Below are 25353 nucleotides of genomic sequence, written 5' to 3' on the forward strand. Positions count from 1 at the left end.
AAAGTAGTTGTAAAAGTAATAGGGACCACAAGATTAAGGTATTTCTTTCAACTATTTTATTCCTTAACACTTTTGCTTAATAAGGTGCTGTATACAATAAAATAAATAAAAATAATTGAAAATTCAGCCAAAAAATGGGGCTGGAACAGAAATGAAAAAAAAGCGTCATTCCTAATCTTATCTCCCCGGCGTCTGCTCTCACTCTTCGGCGTCTCCAGCGTCTGCTCTCCCTCTCCCTCTCATATTCTCCTTCCACAGTTCAATTGTCATTGGTTCGACTCAAACTCCGACGAAGCAGCGGCGAAAACCACCTCATTTCTCTCTCTATCGGATCTTGAAACACCACCATTTCCCCCCAAAATCTGAAACAGAGCCGCAACAGAGCCAACACCACCATTTTCCCCTCTCTTGCTCCGATTGACAGCAACAACAAAAATCAAAAATCAAAACTTACAATTTTCCCCCAAAATCTGAAACAGAGCCGCAAAAGAGCCAACGCCACCATTTTCCTCTCTCTTGCTCCAATTGACAGCAACAGCAAAAATCAAAACTCAAAACTTCAAAATCAATAGCAGCAAAAATCAAAAATCAAAAATCAAAATAGTAAGAGAGGGGAAAATGATGGAGGCGGTGGAGCGCGCAGGAGGCGGGAGGCCTGAGGGTGGTAGAGATGGCAGATCTCACGCGACGATGGCTTTTCGGCCGTGCTATCGCTGGGAATCGAGGCCACGGGGGCTGCAATTTGAAGGATCTAGGGTTTAGGGAGAAGGGGCGGCCGCGCTAACCCTTCCCTTTCTGGGCATACACAACAATCCAAGCGGAGGATGGAGGCGGAGGATGGAGCCAGAGGTGGAACACGCGGTTGACACGGTGAAGGATGGAGGCAGAGGATGTGGCGGACGCGGCGAAGGCGGAGGCGGCGGCGGAGGCAATGGCCAGCGACTGGTGGAGAGAGCAGATGAATCGAGAGAGAGAGAGGAGAGAGCGGCTGAGAAGAGAGAGAATTAATGGGGTGAAAATCTAGGTAGAATTTAGGGTTTTATTCACCTATTGATTAAGTAATTAATCTACACCTAATTATGGCCCAAAAAGGAAACGAGCCAAGTAACATGGGACGGCTCAAAAAGGAATACGAGCCATGAATAATGGGACGGAGGGAGTACTACTTTTCTTAAAATCCGCGCCGTTTACAATGTGAAAACGATATCGCGGACGGAGGGAGTATGAGATTATCTCTTACTTCAAAAATCACAAGTACACTCATCCATGCAACAACCAAAAATCATCGAAATTAAATATTTTTTGGAAACAAATTTAAATATTATATTATACATAATTAGATTATCAATAATGGCAAAATATAGATGATCAGTCGGAAGCAGTGGCGCCGGTGGCAGTGGCAACAGATTTTTGGAGGAACAAAGGCCTCCTTAATTAACCATATCTAAGATTATTAACAATAATGTTAAACATGCAGGCCATATAATTTTACTTTTAATATAAGTCTCCTTAATATAACCGTGCCGAAAAAATGGGCCATCAATAGCGGGACGGAGAGTACAATGTTTGTGGCAGTATTGCCATCATTTCTATCATTCACAAAAATTAAATTTTTTAGTTGCAATTTCATATTAGAGATGGCAAAATCAGCCCAGCCCGATGGGTCGGCTCAACCCGCTCAGACTTAAGGTTGGTTGGGCTCGAATAAAATGGGCCTAAAAAGCCCACCCAGATGGCCCGCTGGGCAGACAAAGCTTCGGGCTAAGAAGCCCGGGATTTTTGTTTTTTTTTCTTCTGTTTGATTTTTTTTATTATTAATTTATAATATTTACTTATATAATTATATATTTTAAAATTTAAAATAAAAAATATATATACTCATGTTCAAATTTCTCAATAATGCTAGCTCATTAATTGAGAAATTTAGCTTTTAAATTAAATAAAAAAAAATATTATATGTTGAATAAAATATGATATATATATATATATATATGTATATGTATATATATGCATATTGCATGCATTTAAATTATTTATTTTTATGAACCCCTTCATGATATAATGAATATTACCATTCCTCTTTGACTTTGTCGTGACCGTGAGTTTGCCATCTTTAAAATAGACTTTAATTAGTGCAGTATGAAATGTGAACGCCAATTTTGTTAATTTTGTAGTTCAAACTGAGTGTTTTCTTAATTTGAATACAATTATAATAATTTAATTTGAGTTTGCTTAATATATTTACTATTAAGACTTTGAATTTGATTAAACACTTTGAAGTGTTATTTAGTAAATTATAGATGTTAGGTCCTGAGGGTCTCGAATAGGTGTATGGGGGGGGGAATACACCTATAGGCTATTTTTAACTTAATCTACTGACCTCAATCAGAGGGATCTCAGTCAGAGATCAAAACGAAACTTTGCACGCAAACAAGGACTCCTGTTTTACTGAAATCAGTTTTGACCAACAGGGTTGACGACTGATACTGAAAGCTCTTCAGTAATGAGTTATCAGTTAAGTTGCTGGAACTTAACTGATGCAAGTAAGGGCTTCAGTCGTGTTTGCTAAAATAGAGATGATATCACTCTTCCTGACTATCAGAGGATAGTTCAGTCAGATCGATATCATACGCAGCGGAAATTAAACTTAGTTTCGTAATAGCCTCGGTGGAGCAGGTTGTTGGATTAAGGTTTCTCTTTGCTGTTAGTCAGTGTTCAGTTTTATCAATTGAAATAGCACAAGTAAGAATGTAAAATTGAAAGCTGTAAATTACACAGAGACTTTTACGTGGTTCGGAAAAACCCTTTCCTACATCCACGGTTGGTTGATCAGACCAACAATCCACTCCGCAAGTGCTTCACTGGTGCACTGCAAACCGTACCCGTGTGCTTACCTGGTGCACACAACCGTGAACTGAAGAAAACTCTTCTTCAGCACCCACACAACCTCGCGTAGGATTTCCCTGCTAAGCACACCTCGTGCTCAGACTTCTCACTCAGAGTTCAGAGTACCTTCCTGAACTCCGAACCACTCAAACACTCTTATGGGGGGGAGGTTTGAACGAGTGCCAACTATACTTACAAAGAACAAGTTCTTTGAAGCAAGTTTGACCTTTGGCTTCTGGGTAAACAGATATGTGCCTAGGGTCTAAGAGAATGTATGTAATCAGCAGTGACTGATTTTGGCTTTGGAATTCTCTTTTTCGATTCAAGCTTTGGGGAGGTTAAGCTTTAGGCTGAGTAGCAATTTTGGCAGAGCTTCAGCTTATGTCGTTGAATCGGTGAAGGTTGAAGTGATCATCGAGCGCTATTTGTAGGAGAACTCTTGAATGGATCCGTTGGCATAAATCGTCCTCAAGATTTCTTCCGTTGGAGAGCAATTCGAATTTGGGCTGAGGATTCAATCTTCGAGGTTCCTTGTCTGTGTGGAAACGGCTCTCTTTGATGGACAGGAGATGTGACGTCTCTGAAAAGTTACCACCAGATAGGAATGACTTCTGCAGAGATAAGATATTCTGAGATCTCTGCATTTAATGCGGCTGTACTTGTGCGTACGTGGCTTCCTCTGAACGTTGGAAGATCAGTCCTAGGAGGAATGTTCAACTGATACTTGACTTTAGTATCAGTCCATTGCGCGCATTAAATAATCAGTCTTCAACTGATTCTTCAACTGATACTTCAGTTGGTATCTGCAGTCTTCAGTCTTCAGTCTTCGTTCTTCAGTCTTCAGTCTTCAGTCTTCAGTCTTCGACACCGCAAGCTAAACTAGAAACGAACTCTAACACTTGAGTTCAAAACGATTCTAGTCTATTACATTTAAGTCCTATGAATTTTGGTATCATCAAAACAAGGGTTAGGATATTCCTCAAGGTTCCCAACAATATATTTTGATATTTTTATTTATTTTTCATTGTGTTTTGACTTACAATGATATGGTTTAATTGTATTTGTGAATTGATGATTTGATTTGATGCTAGTCGATTTAATTTTTTTTAAATCATTTTTGTAACAAAAAAAGTAGGATTTAAGAAAAAATAATTGGGCAGGTTTAGTCTGACCGCCTGGTGGCACGAGAGCGGCTGGGATGGGCTTGCTATTTTGCAGCCCAATTAGATTTTGGGCGGGGCCGGCCCGATTCGGTATAATTTGAAAGCGTGGTGGACCGGGCTGGGCTAGCTTGACCCGGCCCATTTGATAGCTCTACATACTCTTGATATGGTCACATGCAATGGATGATATGTGAAAATTGACAACTAAGTCTAAATGGGGGAAAAAAATTTCATGTAAAAGGCGCAAGCCCGTCTTACCTCGAATATCATAAATTTAGTCTTAGTTTAACAACTAAGTCTAAATTGGGGGAAAAAATTTCATGTAAAAGGCATAAGCATGTCTTATCCCGAATATCATAAATTTAGTCTTAGTTTAGCAACTAAGTCTAAATGGGGGGAAAAAAATCATGTAAACAGCACAAGCCCGTCTTACCCCGAATATCACGAATTTAGTCTTAGTTTAATAACTAAGTTTAAATGAGTTGAAAAATTTTCATGTCAATGGCGCAGAGCATGTCCAACCCGTATATCATAAGTTTAGTTTTAGCAAAGTTAATCAAAACCTAAACTAGGGAATAAATATACAAACACTCAAATATAAAATAGTCTCATATAGCCGATCCAGGGGGCGAACCCCCCGACGATCCGGACCCGCCGAAAAAATCATAGTTAGGAATACGATAAAAAGTTTAAGTCTAGCCCAATGGCGTAGACCTAAAACTAGGGAAATCCAAGGGTACATACACCCGATGCAAAAATAAAATAGTTTGAAGGCACGAATGTCTGATTACACATAAAATACCAAGGGCACACACACCCTGCCAAATACTATTATAGAAGGACGATATCAATCATCGTTAGTAGCACCATCGTCGCTCGAAAGCTGAGTCGCTTGGCCCTGGATATCTTCCCACAACTTGAGAGTCGCAGTAGTTTCCCAATCTTGACAAGACCCGTCCAAATATTGTTGAGTCATCTCGGCTCGGGCCCGGGCATTCGTCTCGAAACAAGCTACCTTAAGCTCATTGCGTCGAGTTACGTTCATCTCAGTCAACTTAGCCTTCAGATGGCTGATCTCCCTATCCTTTGTGGCCAACTGAGCCTGAAGTTGTTCCCTCAAGTCTGCCAGCTGCTTATGACCAACCTCAACATCTCCCTTAGCAAGTTGGAGCTCATTCCTCAGCTCAACCCTTTCTGCGCGAAGAGACTCCAACTCCTTCTCGCGCTCAACCATGAGTTGTTTTAGATAAACAACATGTTGGTAGCCCTGCACACACGAAAGCAAGAAAAAATTAATCAATGATAGCAATATCCAAGAATAAAAAGATAGACAAATATTAGTACCGCAAAGACCGTAGAAACGGTCATGTCAAAGGCTTTGGGAATTCCATAGTCGACCATGACAACCCTGTCCTCCTCAAGCAACAGCTTCTCAAGCTGCTCGGACAATTGGTTATACCCAGTTAAGGCTGAAGCACCAGGAGGTAAGGCCACAGTAACAAAGTCGTCGGTCAAGAAAGCCTCGTCAACCTCGGCAACCTTCTTACCCCTAGAACGACTTGAATAAATCTCAATGGGGTGATCAGTCGTGATAGAATAACTACTCGGTTCACCCGAACTTTCACCCTGCTTCTTCTTCTTTATCTTTTGTTTCATTTCCAAATAAGCATCATAGTTCATCTCCGACGGGTTGTAGCGAAACTTAAGCTCCGCCATCCAATTGTCTGCATACACTCGTTCTTTTGGGGTCAGTTTATCCAAAGTGATAGTAAATGATTCTCCCCCCAAGATTTCTAAAGCTCTAAGATCTAACACAATACTAGATGCAACAGGAGTTTCAGGGATATAGGTACCTTACGGGAGAGCTGGTACTTCAGCCCAAATAGATGTTTGCCTAATGTGCTTCTCGTCCAAAAGAAACTCCCAATCCCGATACCCTGGAAGAATACTCAAGAACTTGTTGTTTTTTCCAGCAAGATCCAACTGAACCGAAATGATCTTCAAACGACCTGTACAACATACGTGTTAGAAAGTATAAATATAAGAAATGAATGATAAAAGAGCAATCAATCCTAACACTCACAAGCGTTAGACCAAGCAGAAGGAACTTGTTTCCCATCCGGAACACCCAGAGCATCATATTCTATAAAAAAATATTTATCCTTCCATTTTCTCTCACCATCTCTTATATTGGTAATTAAAGGTTCTATATCTCTCTTCCTGGGGAGCATGTAGCGACCTTTCTCCTTCGGGACATTCAACAAGTCATAATTGTTTTTTATATCAGCAATAGAAACATCAATCTTATAGAACTCACTAAGAACCTACAGACTCAGTAAAACCCGACAAGCATTCGGTGTAAGCTAGCCCAGTGAAATACTATGATAATGGAAAAACTCCACGATCAAATGAGGCAACGAAAGTCGTAGCCCCTGATCAAAAGGAGCTTGATACATGCATACCCAACTCGGGGCATAAAAGTTGGCCCTCAAACGACTTCTCGGGGCGTGAAGAGCGAAACGAAGTATGTTATACGCTTTCCGAATAGCCCACTCGGATCTCCAAGAGTAGACTTGGGATTAAGTTGCTCTGTGAGCATCCCCGGTATAGGCATAGCCCCTTGAATCGATCCAAAGCTATGAAGTCCAAAACTCTTGGAACAACCGTGATAATCGTCACTCCCTTGCCGCATTTCCATATCACGTCCCGCTACACCCATGAGACCATCAACACAACTATCTTCATTTTCATCATATAAGCACATAGTCTTAGTTGATGAATTGATAGAACCACCCCAGTTGCCCGACATAGTGAGAAAATCTCCTAAGGAATGAGGAGTGCTAAGTTCAATCAAGCGAGTCACCCCGGTCACCCAACCACATTGTCATAAGATATAAAGAAAGACACAAATTCAACAAACTGATACCCCGATCACAAGTTACCCATTTAGCTATGGGCATATTGGAACAATATATTTAAAGAGTGACACCCGTAACACCAGGAAGACACGAAAGAATTGCATAAATATTCAGGGGAATATCATCTACACACTAAGCATTCAACCGTATCAACCCGAAGCACCCGCGTGAACTAAAACTACACTATCATTTATTATCATCTACACACTAAACATTCAACCGTATCAGCCCGAAGCACCCGCATGAGCAAGCTCTACACTATCATTTGTACTTAAAAAAAAACTCTACATGCTTCTACAAACAAATAAAATGCACAAAATTAAAGTAGAAATAGATCAAACACTACTTCTACAAACAAAGAATCAAAACTATGCAAGAGCACAATACGACAAAAATTGCAACTATTCATGATTAGGATATTCAAAGAACACTCAAAGAACCTTCAAAGAAAATGGAGAGAAAACCAACCTCCAAATGCTCTCCCAAAATTCTCTCTACTCCTTCTTTCTCCAAAGCTCCAATGCTGAAAATATTTTGACGTGCGAAAATGGGAGACAAGCTCCACATTTTATAGACAACAAAATGCGGACTCCAAGCAGAAATTCAAATACATTTATTAAAATCGTACATGGCCCAAGGCTCCTTCCCAAACTGGCAGCTAGATGTAAAATCAGACGCGTGAAAAGAACACAAGGTACTGAGCCTTATAAATGTTTTATTAATTCAAATTTGTAATATGTTTTTTATTAATTCAAATTTGTATATGTTTATATGCATCAGACGTGTACTTCAATGCATATAAACATTCTAAAAACCCATATGCATGCTTTTTAATCAATTCAATGAATAAACATGTGTTAAAAGTGGGTCCCAAGCCATTAAATGCTTCTCACTATATTTGCTACAAAGTATATATATTGGCGAATATATGCAGTAGATACAAAATGATAGAGATGAAACGCACTGAAAGTAAGCTCAAATTGATGTTAGTCAAAAAGGTGAATACCCATGACACCCTGCATACTATGTACGCCATTCTAACTTCCTATGCTAGGCTATGTGTTGCTCTAGTGGGCCCAGCCAAAGGCACATATATAGAAAGAAAAAAGAAGAAGAAATAGCAACTCTCTTTAAAAAATACACATATATATATCAACACCCTACACGCCCTGCAAAATATATACTAAGGGTGTAGAGAAAGAAAGGGGACACCGGACACCCTGCACGCCCCGCTAATGCCACACGTCTTGCTCTTCTAACCTTAAAAAATCTATGTATACCCCTCTTCACATATAAAGTTGATTGGGCTATCAATACTCACCCAAAAATGGGTTCGTTCATTGAATCAGGCCCAACGTAGGGCATTTCATTATTAAGGTTCAGACCCCGTACATTTTTTCTGAAGCGGGAGATTCAAGACGTAACAAGCAAGATGTTTCTAAAAAGGCGTGTTAAAAGCAATAGTCATCGTATTCGCGTCATCGAATGTAAATATCAAGCGTAACGACATGCATATACCACATCATTAGCAAATTAAATTGCACTCCCTAATTGGAAAAAACTCCAACTAAGGAGTGGGGGACAAACTGTAATGGGTAAATTAATTCGTATAAGCCTAACTATATGGCCCAACGGGCTAGCTCGGTAAAGCGATCCGTACCACATTCATAGCATAATGTTCAAAGTAAGCCCATATGCGGGAGATACGTGAACCCGCTAGGAAAAACCCTAAACGCGACAGTTACTTGGCGAGTAAGTCAGACGAGAGTCGCAGGAGATCGTTTCCTAAGAAGTTGGAACTGCTAAGGTTTCAAGGAGCATTCCGGAAAACCCTAACCCTAGTCACCTCTCTGCAGGCCCGTGACTATATATACTAATTCACTAACACAATCAAGATAGCCACAATCACTCGTATCCACTCTTGCACTCGCACTCGTTCTCTCACTCTCATTCTCTCCCTGCTCTTCCGTTCCGCCTCCACGCTCACAACTATCTAGGCTAGGGTTCCAATCGCCCGACTAGCCTCGCTAACCCGGACATCCGTCGCTCCTCATTCCACCTCTCTCACTAGCTCTACCACCGGGACATCCCGATCCTATGGATAACACTTTTTTTGCTATCTCTTTCCTATTATTTATTTGTTTTATTACGTTACTCGCGTCTGTTATTTATATCAATTCACTGACTGGAGCGTCAGAGACCCTTCCATCGACACCCCCACCGGTGCTTAACGGAGGGCTCTAACGTTGCTTGTGATTTCAGATTGCTAGTGCCCGTCGATCCAAACGTGATTGACGTCACTTCCGTAATTGTCAGATTCACCCCCAACAATCACATGCAACAAAAAAATTAATATAAAAAAGTGATTGTTCTCAACTTTCGTTGACCATGATTGCATAAGAGATATTGATTAAAAAAAAACTCAAACTTTAATGACTATCTTGAACCAGCTAGAATCAATGACATTCTGAAATCAAATAAACTAAAACACACACACACACACACACACACATATATATATATATATATATATATATAGGGGAGGGCTAGAATAAAAACACTCTTAAGTGTATAAAATATAAATATTTTTCAGCCCTTAGATCATCAAGATCTACGGTTGATTCGTAACCCTTTTGGATGAATTTGTGGTCCTGGGTTCGAATCCCAAAGTTAGCAAAAATTTATTTTTCACAATTCGTAGCCATGTTGGATGAATTCGTAACCCTGTTGGATAAAATTCGTACATTAAAAAACGTTTATATTTATATTTTAAGAAGTGTTTTTACTGTAGCCCTCCCCTATATATATATATATATATATATATATATATATATATATATATATATATATATAGGAAATGACTACCGTGAGAGCAACTCTTAAAATAAGAAATAAGAATTAGGAAAAATGTATGAATTTTATTTAGAACACTTTATGAATAAAATTCAAATAAATATTGAATTCATTTTCTTCATTTTCCAACAAATCCAACTACAAATTCAAATACAAAACAAAGTAAGAAGAAATCTCACAAATACAACATAATATCTAAACTAAATCTTCAATGATTTGAAACGGATACCACTGACGGTGGCGGTGAATCCTTATTCTGAGAACGTATTATGGGGAAGGTTGAAGATTGGTTTTTCTCAGCTTAATAAGTCTCTAACTGCGCACTTGTCATGAATGGTACGAATGAGTTATTTCCTACCACTCGTGTCAGCCCTTGGCGCAACAAATGTCAGAATTGCGAGCACGCGGTGTTAATGTCTCCATTAGTACCGACTCTTGGCGCGACAGATCTCGAAACGAATGGTGCTATTGGGCGCATTGACGCCACCTATTCCTCTGGTTGCGCGACTAATCTTGGAACTGATGGTACGAAAGAAATAAATATTACCATTTTGTTTATGATCTTCATAGATATGGATTTGGATCTCGATCTCATAATTTTTGTGAATCTGAAACTCAAAGATCTCATAGTCTGGAACTAGATCTGACGACAACAATATGGTGATGTAGTTCGTTGGATTCTGGAGAAGATGAGTGCGATGACAATGCTCTGATGAATAGGAGAAAATGATTAGATCTAGGGACGACAACAATGAAGAAGGAGGGGGGAGGGAGGGGGGCGAGGCGGGGGGGAGGAGTCGCTGAGAAAATAGAGAAGGAGTCATAGGCCAAAGAGAGGGACATAGTAAGTGCCAAAGAGGAAAAAATTTGAAGAAGAAAGGGGAATGCGATGTATGTTGTATGTACAATTCAGGTGCGATTTTATTCATAATATTGAAATTTGACTAAAATTTATTTAATAATGTTAAGGGGACAACAATTGGGGGAGGAGTCACTGAGAAAATAGAGAAGGAGTCGTAGGCTAAAGAGAGGGAAAGAGTAAGTGCCAAAGAGGAAGAAATTTGAAGAAGAAAGGGGAATGCGATGTATGTTGTACGTACAATTCAGGTGCAATTTTATTCATAATATTGAAATTTGACTATAATTTATTTAATAATGTGAAGGGACAACAGTTGATTTGTATCATCTACAATGACTATTGTAAAATATATGCATCTGTTAACAAAACTATTAAAATAATGTTGAGGGGACAAAAAAAATATATTAAAATGTCCAAATATAGTTTGGCAAATTAAATGCGGGGGTGCAATTGCAAATGGGGTTGAAAATGTCCGAATATAGTTTTAAAAGAATTTAAAACAATAAAATGGGGTGAGAGAGGCTCGAACTCTCTCTCGACCTCAGGATTTCTCAATGACGCTATGAGACCTACGCACTAGCCAACTGCGCCATCACCCCATGTGTTTGAAAACTAAACAATGAAGTAATGCCACAACCACTTCATACAGCAAATGAAGCATTTCAGCAACCACCAGCTGACTTCCAAATACCTCACTCACCGGTGTATACATATCCTGAAGCACCACCACACCAGCCAGCGGCTCCAGCAGTGTCACGACCGCACTTGCTAAGGATAGCAAATTCGGGAAAAACCGCGACTAAGGGAGGGAATTTAGGAGCGGGATTTAGAAAGGGCATATTCGTTTTCTTGATGACTCGACTTGTATAAAGAAAACAATCGAAATATCTAGATATCAACGAAGGCCACAAGGGAAACGAACATAATATTATCCCAAAACGGGGTACTCAATGGTTTTAGTACATTATTAAATAATACATATTGTTTGACAAATGACATAATATCTTAACATAATCAGTGTTCGCAGCGGAATAACAATAACTTGAGTATATGTATGAAGACATATACTCTACTCTGAGGTTCTCGTCCTAAATTGACAAAAGCTCCGCTTGCACACTACATCCTCGATCACAGCTCAACCTGCACATTTAAAAATACATGCAGGGCTAAGTACAAAAGTACTTAGTGGACACTTGCCGAAATTTACATACATGCATAATATTTTATTGTCAAGCCTTTCAACAGTAGTAAGATACGAGGGTTTTCCTTTAAAGACTCGTATTTACCAAACATAATATCATTTCTTTCATCAATAACCCGCGCAGGTATTTTATATCATTAATCACCATATCAGTAACTCGTGCCGAGAGGGAGGCCTCCCTCTACGGACACTATGATCGGCCAACCCGCTAGATGACTCACGATCACAAGGTGTACACTAATTCCGAAGGGATTTGCGGTCCCATCCAGAATCCGAATTCGATTAACATCAGATAGGCAATTAATAATAAAACATAAAGCATTTAGGCATTGACAATATCATTTAAATTCATAAGCATAAAGTCTTAACAATTCTAATATAAAATTTTAGTTTATACGTAGAAAACCTACCTGAATAGCAGACTCACGGTTTAGCTCTAACTCTGGTGCTTGACCTTTAATCCGAGAAAATAAAATAAGATTCTAATTCTCGAAAAATCTCAATAAATGAGGATGCGTGAAATGATTATGCATGACTCATATTCCTTTAATTAAATTATGAGATGTTAATCCTATTTAAGGAATTAAAGCTCGTCTTATGAGGTCGGATTATTAATCTTTAATAATCTACTTATCTTAAAATAATCTAATTCACTTACTAATTAATAATTAGTAAGTCTTAAAATCTTCTCTAATTAAACTTAATAGAATAATTATGAAGACCCAATTAAAATAAAATAATCAAGGCCCAAAAGGAATTTAATTCGAGCCCAAAAGAACAAATTCGAAGCCCAGTGCATTAATAAAATTAGGCCCAACATCAATTAAATTCTAGAGCCCAACAAATGAGGCCCAAGATAATAAAATCATGAAGCCCAATAAGTGAGCCCATCATCACCCTTAAAAATAATTAGTAAATTTTAATATTAATTACTAATTAAAATAATTAGGATTAATAAAGAGGCCTAAAATAATTATTCTTATTGGTTAAATAAATAAATTTCATTGGACTTAATCAATTAAATCGTAGGAGCCCAAGTAATATAAATTCGAGACCCATTATTAATAAATAATAGGAGTCTAAGTAATAATTAATGTGGACTGGAAAGAATTAATCTTAGTCCAATAGACACTTTAATCGGCCCAAATGACGAATTAACAGCTGGGCTGAACTAAACAAATCTGAAACAGGCCCAATAGAATTAAATAAATTCCAGCCCAAGAACATTAAATAAATTCGGCCCAGATAGAAATAAAAATATGGCCCAATGAATTAATCCCCGGCCCAACAAATAAAATGAACTAGGCCCAATAAGAGAGTCCAAAATCGGCCCAAACCCGGCTGAAACCCGGCCCAATTGAGAAAGGCCCACTCCTCTCTATCTCTCTCTCTCTCTACCGACATTCACTCTTCTCTCTCTCACAATATCAGTTCTCTCTCTCTCTCTATCCTCACACTATCGATTCTCTCTCTCTCTCTATCCTCACACTACCATCGGCTCTCTCTCCCTTTGTTCGGCTGAGGGCGGCGCCGCCTCCGGCGCGCCGCCTCGCCGTCGCCTCCGCTCTCTCTCTCACTGCTCATCATCTCTCTCTCTCGCTCGATTCCGGCCGCCTCTTCTCCCTCCAAGATCTGCCGCCGCCGCCTGCTCTAACCTCGGCGAGAATCGCCGGCTCCGACGCCTTCCTCACTCATCGCCTCCTCCTTCTCACCTCAACCTCTATCTCTCTCGCTCTCTCGGCCGCTGGACCCAGGCGCAGCAGACACCACCACCGCGGTGTGCCGCCATCGCCGGGCCGCCGCCTGCTCCCTCATCCTCGCGGCAGATCCGCCGCCGCCGTTCAACGCCACGGCCGCCTGGAGCTGCTGCTGTTCGCCTGAGGTCGACGGATCTGGCCTTCAGTCGTTCGTCTCGCTCGGAGTTCCCGCTGCCGTTGGCTTGCCCGGAGTCGCCGCCGACTGCAGCTGCTTCGCCGGAGTCGCGGCCTGGAGTTGCTGCAGGCTCGTCCGGTGGTCAGTGGCTCGCTGGAGGAGCGCCGCCGCCGGCCGCTGCTGTTGGCAGCAAGAGCCCGGCAGCCACCTCTCCCGGAGCCGCCGTCGCCGTGAGTCGCAGAGCTCCGACAATCCACCATCCTTTCTCTCTCGTTTTATCACTCACGATAGGTTCGTAAATTTGAATAATTTTTCAGAAAACTCAACTTTGTATAAAGACTTGATTTTGGAATGAAAACTTGGTTTTCTGTATTATTATTTTCCTAGTGGTGAAAGAGTGCAGCCTGTTCTTGCTTTGCATAAGAGTTATTGGTGTTTGCAATATAAAGAGTGTAACTTTGCTAAGTTCATTATGCCTACAATGGTTTTCTATCATTGTGAAACTGATCATGCTTTGGTATGAATGCTTTACTGGAATGGATATTTGAGATAGAATCAATACCTTGAATGTTTGTGTTGGTTGTTGAATGAACTGCTCGTTGGTGTTGAATGAAGCAAGAATTAACTGATACTTGAAAATTTCTTTGGCAGAGAATGATGAAAACGTTTAAGTGTGGAATGGGTATGAGATGAGGATTAATAGCTGCTGAAATCTGAAACCAAATGAAGGTGTTCGGGTGTGAAAATTTTGCAAATATGCTGCTGGAGCTGGAGTCAAAGAAGAATATTACACAGGCGTGGAGCTGGAGTAAAAAAAAATGTCCAGAATAGATGGCTGAGCATGCGCTTAAGGGATAGCTGCAGATTTCTTTCACACACATACACTATTCTTTTTTTTTTTTAAGTGTTGGTAGATAGATAGAAAAATAGGGGTTTGTAAAGTGAAGTATAAACAGAAACAATAATTCTTGTCTTGGAATTCCTATATCTGTAATATTGTATTGCATTTTTTTTTTAAATAAAATCCAGCTACCGGGTTTTGTTAATATCGCGTGTTTATGAAACTACTCGATATCTGCTTCCTTTCTTAGCTAGAATAAATTCTAAATTAAATCCGTAGATTTAATTCTTCATAAACCGGAATAAATCACGACTCAAGAAATAATAATAGAAAAATAATTCTATTGTGATTAATAAATAACATGACTTAACTAAGTCAGTTATGAATCTGAAATAAATAATTATTGGCTTACTCAATAATTCTCATCGCGGTTTTATTTACGCGAAGCTACTGACTTGGTAATAAAATAATAATCCTGCTTAATTAGAATATAATCCAGTGTCATAAGTTGAATTTAAATAATAAATAATTACTGGGTTTAAATATAATAAAAGAGCGGGTTGTTACATACTACCCCTCTTAACAAAAATTTCGTCCCGAAATTTGCATACCTATGTGAAAAGTTCTGGGTATTTTTCTTTCATCTGGTCCTCAAGTTCCCACGTTGCTTCTTCCGGTCCATGGTGTCTCCACAGTATTTTGACTGACGCGATCGATTTATTCCTCAACTCTTGCACCTTTCGGTCCAAAATGGCTTCAGGTTTTTCTTCGTACGTCAAGTCTGGGTTAAGAATCATTTCATCTTGGTGAATCACGTGTTTGGGGTCAAACACGTACCGTCTCAGCTGTGACACGTGGAACACATTGTGGACGTTTCCAAAGCTAGGTGGCAGTGCCAACCTATACGCTACGGGACCTATTCTTTCAAGGATCTCATAAGGTCCTACAAAACGGGGTCTCAACTTACCCTTAACACCGAATCTAACGATCCCTTTCGAGGGTGATATTTTAAGGAAAACCTTGTCTCCAATCTGAAATTGTAGTTCAGTTCGTCGGGTATCAGCATAAGACTTCTGTCTGTCCTGAGCCTCTTTAATTCTTGCTCTAATCTGGCGGATGGTCTCAATCATCTCGCTTACTGCATCTGGCCCAAGGATTTTTCTTTCACCCACTTCATCCCAGTAAAGTGGTGATCTACACTTCCTTCCATACAACGCCTCATAAGGTGCCATATCGATGGTTGCCTGGTAACTATTGTTGTAGGCGAATTCGATTAACGGCAGCACTGATTCCCAACTTCCTCCTCGGTCTAGCACCACTGTCCTCAACATATCTTCAAGGGTCTGAATTGTCCTTTCTGATTGTCCATCTGTTTGAGGGTGAAAGGCGGTGCTAAAGTTTAATCTCGTTCCCAACTCTTTCTGTAAACTGATCCAAAATCTAGAAGTAAATTTTGAATCTCTATCTGAAGTAATGGATATTGGTATTCCATGTAGCCGCACAATCTCACGAATGTACAGTTGGGCTAGTTTCTCCGATCCATGGGTAATTGGAATCGGTATAAAATGAGCGCTCTTTGTGAGACGGTCTACTATTACCCAAATAGCTGTGTTGCCCCTATTTATCTTGGGTAGACCCGTCACGAAATCCATCGCTATGTGCTCCCACTTCCATTCTGGAATTTCCAATGGCTGTAATTTCCCATATGGTCGTTGATGTAAAGCTTTCACTTGCTGGCATGCAAGGCAACGCTCTACAAACGAGGCTATATCTCGTTTCATCCCGTCCCACCAAAACTTCTGTTTTAGATCTTGGTACATTTTGGTACTTCCGGGATGAGCGGTATAGGGCGTGTCATGAGCTTCACTCATGATCTCGTTTCTCAGTTCCTCGTTATGGGGAACACACAATCTTCCTTCAAAAAGAACTGCGTTATCCGTTGCCTCTTGGTAGCCTCCTGGCGTGCCTGTTCGGATCTTGAGACGAACTTTTTCCAAGCTCTCATCCGCTCTCTGGGCACTGACGATCCTTTTTCTGAGGTCTGGGACGGCTACTAGAGTTGCAATAATTGCTCTTGTCGTTGCCGGTGGCTGAACCACTTCTATCTTCAATTTGTTAAAATCCCTTACAAGCGTGTCCTCTTGAGTGAGAAGAAGTCCTAACTCGGATTGAGTTTTACGACTTAAAGCATCAGCTACTACATTAGCTTTTCCCGGGTGGTAGTTGATACCGCAGTCGTAATCCTTTACGAGTTCGAGCCATCTCCTCTGTCTCATATTCAAGTCTTTCTGCTCGAAAAAGTACTTAAGGCTTTTGTGATCAGTGAAGATTTCACATCTAACTCCGTATAGATGGTGTCTCCAAATTTTCAAAGCATGCACAATTGCTGCCAGTTCCAGATCATGAGTGGGGTAGTTCAATTCATGTGGCCTTAGTTGTCGCGAGGCGTAGGCAATGACCTTTCCTTCTTGCATCAACACACAACCTAGCCCATTTTTGGACGCGTCTGTGAAGATCACGTATTCTTTATCGGCTGCTGGAACTGCTAGCACTGGTGCAGTTGTCAATTTCTTCTTCAGCTCCTGGAAGCTGGCTTCACACTCTTCGTTCCACTTATACTTGATTCCTTTGCGAAGTAATTGCGTCATTGGTCTCGCTATTTTAGAGAATCCTTCGATGAATCTCCGGTAGTATCCTGCCAAACCTAAGAAACTCCGGATTTCATTAGGTGTGGTTGGTGATTTCCACTCGCGCACTGCTTGCACCTTAGCGGGGTCCACCTTAATTCCATCTGCTGATACGATGTGCCCTAGAAACATTACTTCTTTCAACAAAAATTCGCACTTGCTGAATTTGGCGAACAACTTCTCCGTCTTTAATGTCTCCAGGATGATTCTTAAATGATTTTCATGCTCTTGGTCATTCTTAGAATAGATGAGGATATCATCTATAAACACTAAGACAAATTTGTCTAAGTATGGATGGAAAACTCGATTCATGAGGTCCATGAATACTGCCGGTGCATTGGTTAGACCAAATGGCATGACAATGAATTCATAGTGACCATATCTTGTGCGGAAAGCGGTCTTAGATATATCCTCTGGTCTGATCTTCAGTTGATGATAACCAGACCTTAAATCTATTTTTGAGAATACACTGGCTCCTTTGAGTTGATCGAACAAATCATCTATCCTTGGAAGAGGGTATTTGTTTTTAAGCGTCAGTTTGTTCAACTCTCGATAATCAATGCACATTCTCATGGTTCCATCTTTCTTCTTGACAAAGAGTACAGGCGCTCCCCAAGGCGAGACACTGGGTCTGATGAAACCCAAGTCCAAGAGTTCCTGTAGTTGCACCTTTAATTCTTGTAGTTCCTTTGGGGCCATCCTGTACGGTGCCTTTGATACTGGGGCAGATCCAGGTTCTAGATCAATGGTGAAATCTAGTTGCCTGTCTGGAGGTAGTCCTGGCAATATTTCAGGAAAAACTTCTGGAAAGTCTCGTACTATTGCCACATCTTCCACCTTCTTGTCTTCACTAGCTTCCCCGTTTAGGTAGACGAGATAAGCTGTGCTTCCTTCCTTCATCATCTCTTTTCTGGCTTGTAATGCGGATATCACTGGTACTCTTTTCTTCATACCTATGCCGTGAAATTCCGTCGGTTCCTTTCCAGGTGGTCGAATAGAAATTTTTCGTTCACTACAAAGGATGGTGGCATGATTCTCAGCTAGCCAGTCCATTCCTAAGATCATATCTACGTCCCACATGAGCAGAATATTAAGATTGTTCGCTACCATCTTAAGTTCTCCTATTTCAAATTCTACGTTCGAGCAAACATGTGTGGTGGTAGATCTTCCTCCTGAGGGTGTAGTGATTCTTAAGGCACACTTAGCTCGTTCTGATTCGATTTCTACGGTATCTACGCAAGGGGCAGATATAAAAGAATGCGAGGCACCAGTATCGAACAGAATCATTATGGAAAAACCTTTAAGCTTGCCCATACCTGCCAGGTTTCCTTGGTTTTTCTCGGGCTGGTTTTGGGTGAGAGCAAAGGCTCTCGCCTGCTGCGGCAATGGTTGTTGCCGCCTCTGTTGCTGTTGGCGCTGTTGGTGCTTGTGTTGGTATTGCTGCTGGTATGGCTGTTGTTGGCGGGGCTGGTATTGGTATTGCTGCTGGTATGGTTGTTGTTGGCGGGGCTGGTGTTGCCCTTGAACTGCTTGCAGGGGCTGGGCATAAGTGGCCCTGATTGCCGCGCCCTGCTGTTTGTTGGGGCATTGTGAGGAGTAGTGGCCCTTCTGGCCACACGTGTAGCAACTGTCAGTTCCAGCCTTACAGACACCACGATGTGGTTTGTGGCATTTTGGACAAAGGGGAACTTCATTTTGTCTTTGGCTGCCTCCAGCCGGGGCAGGACCCTGTTGCTTCCCTTGTCCTTGTTGCTGATATTGTCCCAACGGCACATTTCCTTGCCATGGCCTCTTGTTAGTCTGGTTTTCATTTCCTCTATGATCGTTCCAGTTGCGCTTCCCTTTAAAGTTCTGAGGGCGTGCAGGTGGGTTGGCTGGCGCTGAGGTCTGTGATGGAGCCAACCTTTCTACTGGCATCGCAGCTTCGATGTCCAGTGCCCTGTTCAAAGACTCAGTGTATGAGAGTCCACCATGACTAGCTAGAGTCATCCGAATCTCGTGCCTCAGACCAGCACAAAATTTCTCCGCCATTTTCTCATCAGTATCCACCTGTTGTGGAGCATAACGCGATAGATCGCAGAACTCTCTGTCATACTCTGTCACCGTCTTCTTCCCTTGTTTCAGGCTATAGAACTCAGCCTCCTTCTTCTTTCTGTAGCTCTTGGGAATATACTTATCATATAATCCCGTCTTAAAGTCTTCCCAAGTGTATGCTGCCCATTGTTCGGGAGTCAGAGTCTTTCGGCGGGCTTCCCACCAAAAGTCAGCCGATCCGGCTAGTTGGAAAGACATACACGAGAGTCGCTCCTCTTCTGTGCAGTGTAGGAAAGTGAAGATACGCTCCAAGGCGCGTATCCAAGCTTCGGCCTCGGCTGGGTCGCCTGTCCCAGTGAAGGTGGGCGGATTCTGTCGAAGAAACAGTTCTTCAGTCCTTCTAGTAGGGGGTGGAGGGGGTGGGGTAGGTTCCCTGTCGTTTCGCCGCCCTTCAGGTATTTCATCGCGATTTCCATCATTGTTAACGTTTCTCCTAGGGGGGCGACCTCGTTTAGGCGGCATTCTGCAAATTACAAACACCCTTTTTAATACATTCTATACAGGAATCTCTAAGGCAATTAATAAAGAACTGTTTGTTAAATTTAACTTATCATAACTCCAAAACTAAGATATTAACAGGAACCGTTGCATACACAAGTCACATTATTCAAAGTTACTACATTCTTAACTGACTCGTGAAGAATAAAACCCGTAGAGAAACATAAAACATACACGAGATCGTCGTAGAAAACCCATGCTAGGGTCATTTATATCTCATGGAAAATTGTCTCATCGAGGGCTTTTACATTGTCAACCCAAAATGTAAGTAAAGTCTATCCAGTACTCCCTATGATGTACCGGCTTACTAGTTAAGCAATCATAAAAGGGTTTTTATTCACGGAACGTCCTAGAGACCAACATTTCCGTACTAATGCTAGCTAGAAACAACATAAATAAAATCATAGTCATTGGAATGAATCATCGTTTCCGGAGTACATCCACAAGCTAAAACTATCAAATTTGTGAACTCTGAGTCGCGGTACGACTGTTCCTTGGTGACGCCAGGGGGTCCTCTTCTGGATCCTCCTCGGGGTCCTCCTCCTCATCCTCCTCGGGGTCCTTCTCCTCATCCTCGTCCGGCTCCCAGCTGGGCAACGGAGTCTCTCCCTGGCCCTCGCCTGTCTCCTGCATGATCTGGGCTGAGCGGAAGATATCGTCCACAATCTCACGGATCGGATCGTCTCTGGTGCTGATCCTGGCCGTGGCACGAGGCTTGATCGGAGCTGGAGTTGGCACGGGCTCAGGATGAGTACTCCTCATCGTACCATACGGTACTGTACCATCATCCTCCTGCATAGGGGCTTTGCCCCTATCTATGAACTCCCTCAGGTTGGACATGACCCTGTCAGCGTTGGCCATGGCAGTCGAAAGCCTTGCTTCTGCCGTAGGTATCATTGGTGGTGGAGGAGTAGCAGCCCGGGCTGATGAGTCAGGAGGCGATGGGAAATCCCTGCGAGCCCGTGGACGAGAAGGGCCTGCCTCGTCATCGTGCCTACCACGGCGCCCTAGAACTGAGGCTCGTGGTGGAGGATCTCGGGGCAAGGCCATCGAGGGCTCGGGAGCAGTAGTGGGTGCTTCCGCTGGCAAAGGCGTCCCCACCTGTACGTAGTCTCCCGGAAGGATGTAGGGTCCTAGAGGGGCGCGGCCCCACAAAGTGAAACAGATCTGAAGCTCCGCAATAAAGCTAGGGAAGTCTCCCATGAGGTCGTGGTAATCTTCTCGGCGAAAGATGTAGTGGGCAGAAATCTGTCTAGCCCATCCCTGCCACTCGGAAGGTAACAGTAAGATCAACCTCTGGATACCGTCATACCCTGATACTCCATGTGCACTCGCCTCGACCCAGTGTCTGTGAAAACCTGCGAGGAACTGTCCGAGGTTATCCCCGTGACATGGAGCATAGGTGCGGTAGGACCGCTCGACCTCCTCTGGACTAGCCCATGGGGGCAGTGGTCGTCGTCGGGTGAAAACAGTTCTCGCCATCTAACAAAGGAAATTCTATCGTCAAAAGTAGCACACGACAAGTAACTTAAGGCGATAAGGTTCTAAATATCTAAAATCGGAAAACAAGTTCGGTTCAATAACCATAACGTGCAAAAATACCTCATCATCTAAATCTAGCATTTACACAAGCCATACAGGTTCTTAATACTTAATCACAGATTACCAATTCGACTATCATATAGTTCTAGTGTCGTTGTTTACCGAACTTAGGGCTTGTTATGTGATGATGATATTTTCTTAAATCTAGCAACGAGCACTAAAAGTTTCAACAAAATAAGTTTAAAAGGCCAGGCTAATTCGAGATCTCATCGTAGAAAAACGCTCGAATATTTAAGCTATGCCCATGCCATCAACGTACTATTGGTGTTCGTTACGCTGCTCAATCTTCATGCTCGTGGTTTCATCATGCGACCCTTCGTGTAATTCTTCTTTCTCTATTTCGACCATCATTGTCGATGTCATCGTAACATGAAGAAAAAAAAAAAAATTTAAGGCATCTCCCTAAGTTCTCTTCTATGTTCCGTCGTGAAAGTGAGCAAATATAACTTAACAGTTCTAAGTTCTTGTGATTCATACAATAGTCATACTTATTCATGCTTCATACATTTCAAGAAATTAACTTAATTAAAACTTGAAAGTACTTACCATAACCTCCGTTGAGCGTGACGAGATGTAGTGTCAAGCTTTTGTCAACTAGTTCAAAAGTGTATTAACTTACTTAATCTAGACTCAACTTAGAAGGAATGAGTAGTACTCAGAGCAAAAGAAATGCTCTGATACCATTCTGTCACGACCGCACTTGCTAAGGATAGCAAATTCGGGAAAAACCGCGACTAAGGGAGGGAATTTAGGAGCGGGATTTAGAAAGGGCATATTCGTTTTCTTGATGACTCGACTTGTATAAAGAAAACAATCGAAATATCTAGATATCAACGAAGGCCACAAGGGAAACGTACATAATATTATCCCAAAACGGGGTACTCAATGGTTTTAGTACATTATTAAATAATACATATTGTTTGACAAATGACATAATATCTTAACATAATCAGTGTTCGCAGCGGAATAACAATAACTTGAGTATATGTATGAAGACATATACTCTACTCTGAGGTTCTCGTCCTAAATTGACAAAAGCTCCGCTTGCACACTACATCCTCGATCACAGCTCAACCTGCACATTTAAAAATACATGCAGGGCTAAGTACAAAAGTACTTAGTGGACACTTGCCGAAATTTACATACATGCATAATATTTTATTGTCAAGCCTTTCAACAGTAGTAAGATACGAGGGTTTTCCTTTAAAGACTCGTATTTACCAAACATAATATCATTTCTTTCATCAATAACCCGCGCAGGTATTTTATATCATTAATCACCATATCAGTAACTCGTGCCGAGAGGGAGGCCTCCCTCTACGGACACTATGATCGGCCAACCCGCTAGATGACTCACGATCACAAGGTGTACACTAATTCCGAAGGGATTTGCGGTCCCATCCAGAATCCGAATTCGATTAACATCAGATAGGCAATTAATAATAAAACATAAAGCATTTAGGCATTGACAATATCATTTAAATTCATAAGCATAAAGTCTTAACAATTCTAATATAAAATTTTAGTTTATACGTAGAAAGCCTACCTGAATAGCAGACTCACGGTTTAGCTCTAACTCTGGTGCTTGACCTTTAATCCGAGAAAATAAAATAAGATTCTAATTCTCGAAAAATCTCAATAAATGAGGATGCGTGAAATGATTATGCATGACTCATATTCCTTTAATTAAATTATGAGATGTTAATCCTATTTAAGGAATTAAAGCTCGTCTTATGAGGTCGGATTATTAATCTTTAATAATCTACTTATCTTAAAATAATCTAATTCACTTACTAATTAATAATTAGTAAGTCTTAAAATCTTCTCTAATTAAACTTAATAGAATAATTATGAAGACCCAATTAAAATAAAATAATCAAGGCCCAAAAGGAATTTAATTCGAGCCCAAAAGAACAAATTCGAAGCCCAGTGCATTAATAAAATTAGGCCCAACATCAATTAAATTCTAGAGCCCAACAAATGAGGCCCAAGATAATAAAATCATGAAGCCCAATAAGTGAGCCCATCATCACCCTTAAAAATAATTAGTAAATTTTAATATTAATTACTAATTAAAATAATTAGGATTAATAAAGAGGCCTAAAATAATTATTCTTATTGGTTAAATAAATAAATTTCATTGGACTTAATCAATTAAATCGTAGGAGCCCAAGTAATATAAATTCGAGACCCATTATTAATAAATAATAGGAGTCTAAGTAATAATTAATGTGGACTGGAAAGAATTAATCTTAGTCCAATAGACACTTTAATCGGCCCAAATGACGAATTAACAGCTGGGCTGAACTAAACAAATCTGAAACAGGCCCAATAGAATTAAATAAATTCCAGCCCAAGAACATTAAATAAATTCGGCCCAGATAGAAATAAAAATATGGCCCAATGAATTAATCCCCGGCCCAACAAATAAAATGAACTAGGCCCAATAAGAGAGTCCAAAATCGGCCCAAACCCGGCTGAAACCCGGCCCAATTGAGAAAGGCCCACTCCTCTCTATCTCTCTCTCTCTCTACCGACATTCACTCTTCTCTCTCTCACAATATCAGTTCTCTCTCTCTCTCTATCCTCACACTATCGATTCTCTCTCTCTCTCTATCCTCACACTACCATCGGCTCTCTCTCCCTTTGTTCGGCTGAGGGCGGCGCCGCCTCCGGCGCGCCGCCTCGCCGTCGCCTCCGCTCTCTCTCTCACTGCTCATCATCTCTCTCTCTCGCTCGATTCCGGCCGCCTCTTCTCCCTCCAAGATCTGCCGCCGCCGCCTGCTCTAACCTCGGCGAGAATCGCCGGCTCCGACGCCTCCCTCACTCATCGCCTCCTCCTTCTCACCTCAACCTCTATCTCTCTCGCTCTCTCGGCCGCTGGACCCAGGCGCAGCAGACACCACCACCGCGGTGTGCCGCCATCGCCGGGCCGCCGCCTGCTCCCTCATCCTCGCGGCAGATCCGCCGCCGCCGTTCAACGCCACGGCCGCCTGGAGCTGCTGCTGTTCGCCTGAGGTCGACGGATCTGGCCTTCAGTCGTTCGTCTCGCTCGGAGTTCCCGCTGCCGTTGGCTTGCCCGGAGTCGCCGCCGACTGCAGCTGCTTCGCCGGAGTCGCGGCCTGGAGTTGCTGCAGGCTCGTCCGGTGGTCAGTGGCTCGCTGGAGGAGCGCCGCCGCCGGCCGCTGCTGTTGGCAGCAAGAGCCCGGCAGCCACCTCTCCCGGAGCCGCCGTCGCCGTGAGTCGCAGAGCTCCGACAATCCACCATCCTTTCTCTCTCGTTTTATCACTCACGATAGGTTCGTAAATTTGAATAATTTTTCAGAAAACTCAACTTTGTATAAAGACTTGATTTTGGAATGAAAACTTGGTTTTCTGTATTATTATTTTCCTAGTGGTGAAAGAGTGCAGCCTGTTCTTGCTTTGCATAAGAGTTATTGGTGTTTGCAATATAAAGAGTGTAACTTTGCTAAGTTCATTATGCCTACAATGGTTTTCTATCATTGTGAAACTGATCATGCTTTGGTATGAATGCTTTACTGGAATGGATATTTGAGATAGAATCAATACCTTGAATGTTTGTGTTGGTTGTTGAATGAACTGCTCGTTGGTGTTGAATGAAGCAAGAATTAACTGATACTTGAAAATTTCTTTGGCAGAGAATGATGAAAACGTTTAAGTGTGGAATGGGTATGAGATGAGGATTAATAGCTGCTGAAATCTGAAACCAAATGAAGGTGTTCGGGTGTGAAAATTTTGCAAATATGCTGCTGGAGCTGGAGTCAAAGAAGAATATTACACAGGCGTGGAGCTGGAGTCAAAAAAAATGTCCAGAATAGATGGCTGAGCATGCGCTTAAGGGATAGCTGCAGATTTCTT

At 41.7% G+C, this 25353-nt stretch overlaps 4 protein-coding genes across 5 annotated transcripts in view; 2 read left to right on the forward strand and 2 right to left on the reverse strand.

The window, feature by feature from the left end:
• Window positions 1–25353, reverse strand: part of LOC131012585 (protease Do-like 7) — a 498535-nt gene that overhangs the window by 127114 nt on the left and 346068 nt on the right. The window lies entirely within an intron of this gene.
• Window positions 4644–7563, reverse strand: LOC131012600 (uncharacterized). Of its 2 annotated transcripts, XM_057940583.1 has the most exons (4): window positions 7436–7563; window positions 5903–6058; window positions 5394–5773; window positions 4644–5316 (listed from the first exon to the last, which is right to left on the reverse strand). In XM_057940583.1, the coding sequence occupies exons 3-4, from the start codon at window positions 5763–5765 to the stop codon at window positions 4897–4899; spliced, it is 792 nt and encodes a 263-aa protein (XP_057796566.1). In that variant the 5' UTR covers window positions 5766–5773; window positions 5903–6058; window positions 7436–7563; the 3' UTR covers window positions 4644–4896. The 2 variants fall into 2 exon arrangements, with proteins under 2 accessions (XP_057796566.1, XP_057796567.1); XM_057940584.1 differs by having other exon boundaries at window positions 5394–6058.
• On the forward strand, window positions 10150–14674 carry LOC131007825 (uncharacterized). Its single transcript, XM_057934740.1, has 3 exons — window positions 10150–10345; window positions 13312–14043; window positions 14404–14674. Exons 1-3 carry the CDS (start codon window positions 10150–10152, stop codon window positions 14421–14423), a joined length of 948 nt encoding a protein of 315 aa, XP_057790723.1. The 3' UTR covers window positions 14424–14674.
• LOC131007826 (uncharacterized) lies at window positions 14431–25348 on the forward strand. Its single transcript, XM_057934741.1, has 3 exons — window positions 14431–14434; window positions 24042–24773; window positions 25134–25348. The coding sequence occupies exons 1-3, from the start codon at window positions 14431–14433 to the stop codon at window positions 25151–25153; spliced, it is 756 nt and encodes a 251-aa protein (XP_057790724.1). The 3' UTR covers window positions 25154–25348.

The sequence above is a fragment of the Salvia miltiorrhiza genome, chromosome 2 (assembly GCF_028751815.1).
Source record: "Salvia miltiorrhiza cultivar Shanhuang (shh) chromosome 2, IMPLAD_Smil_shh, whole genome shotgun sequence".
Lineage (NCBI taxonomy): Eukaryota > Viridiplantae > Streptophyta > Magnoliopsida > Lamiales > Lamiaceae > Salvia > Salvia miltiorrhiza.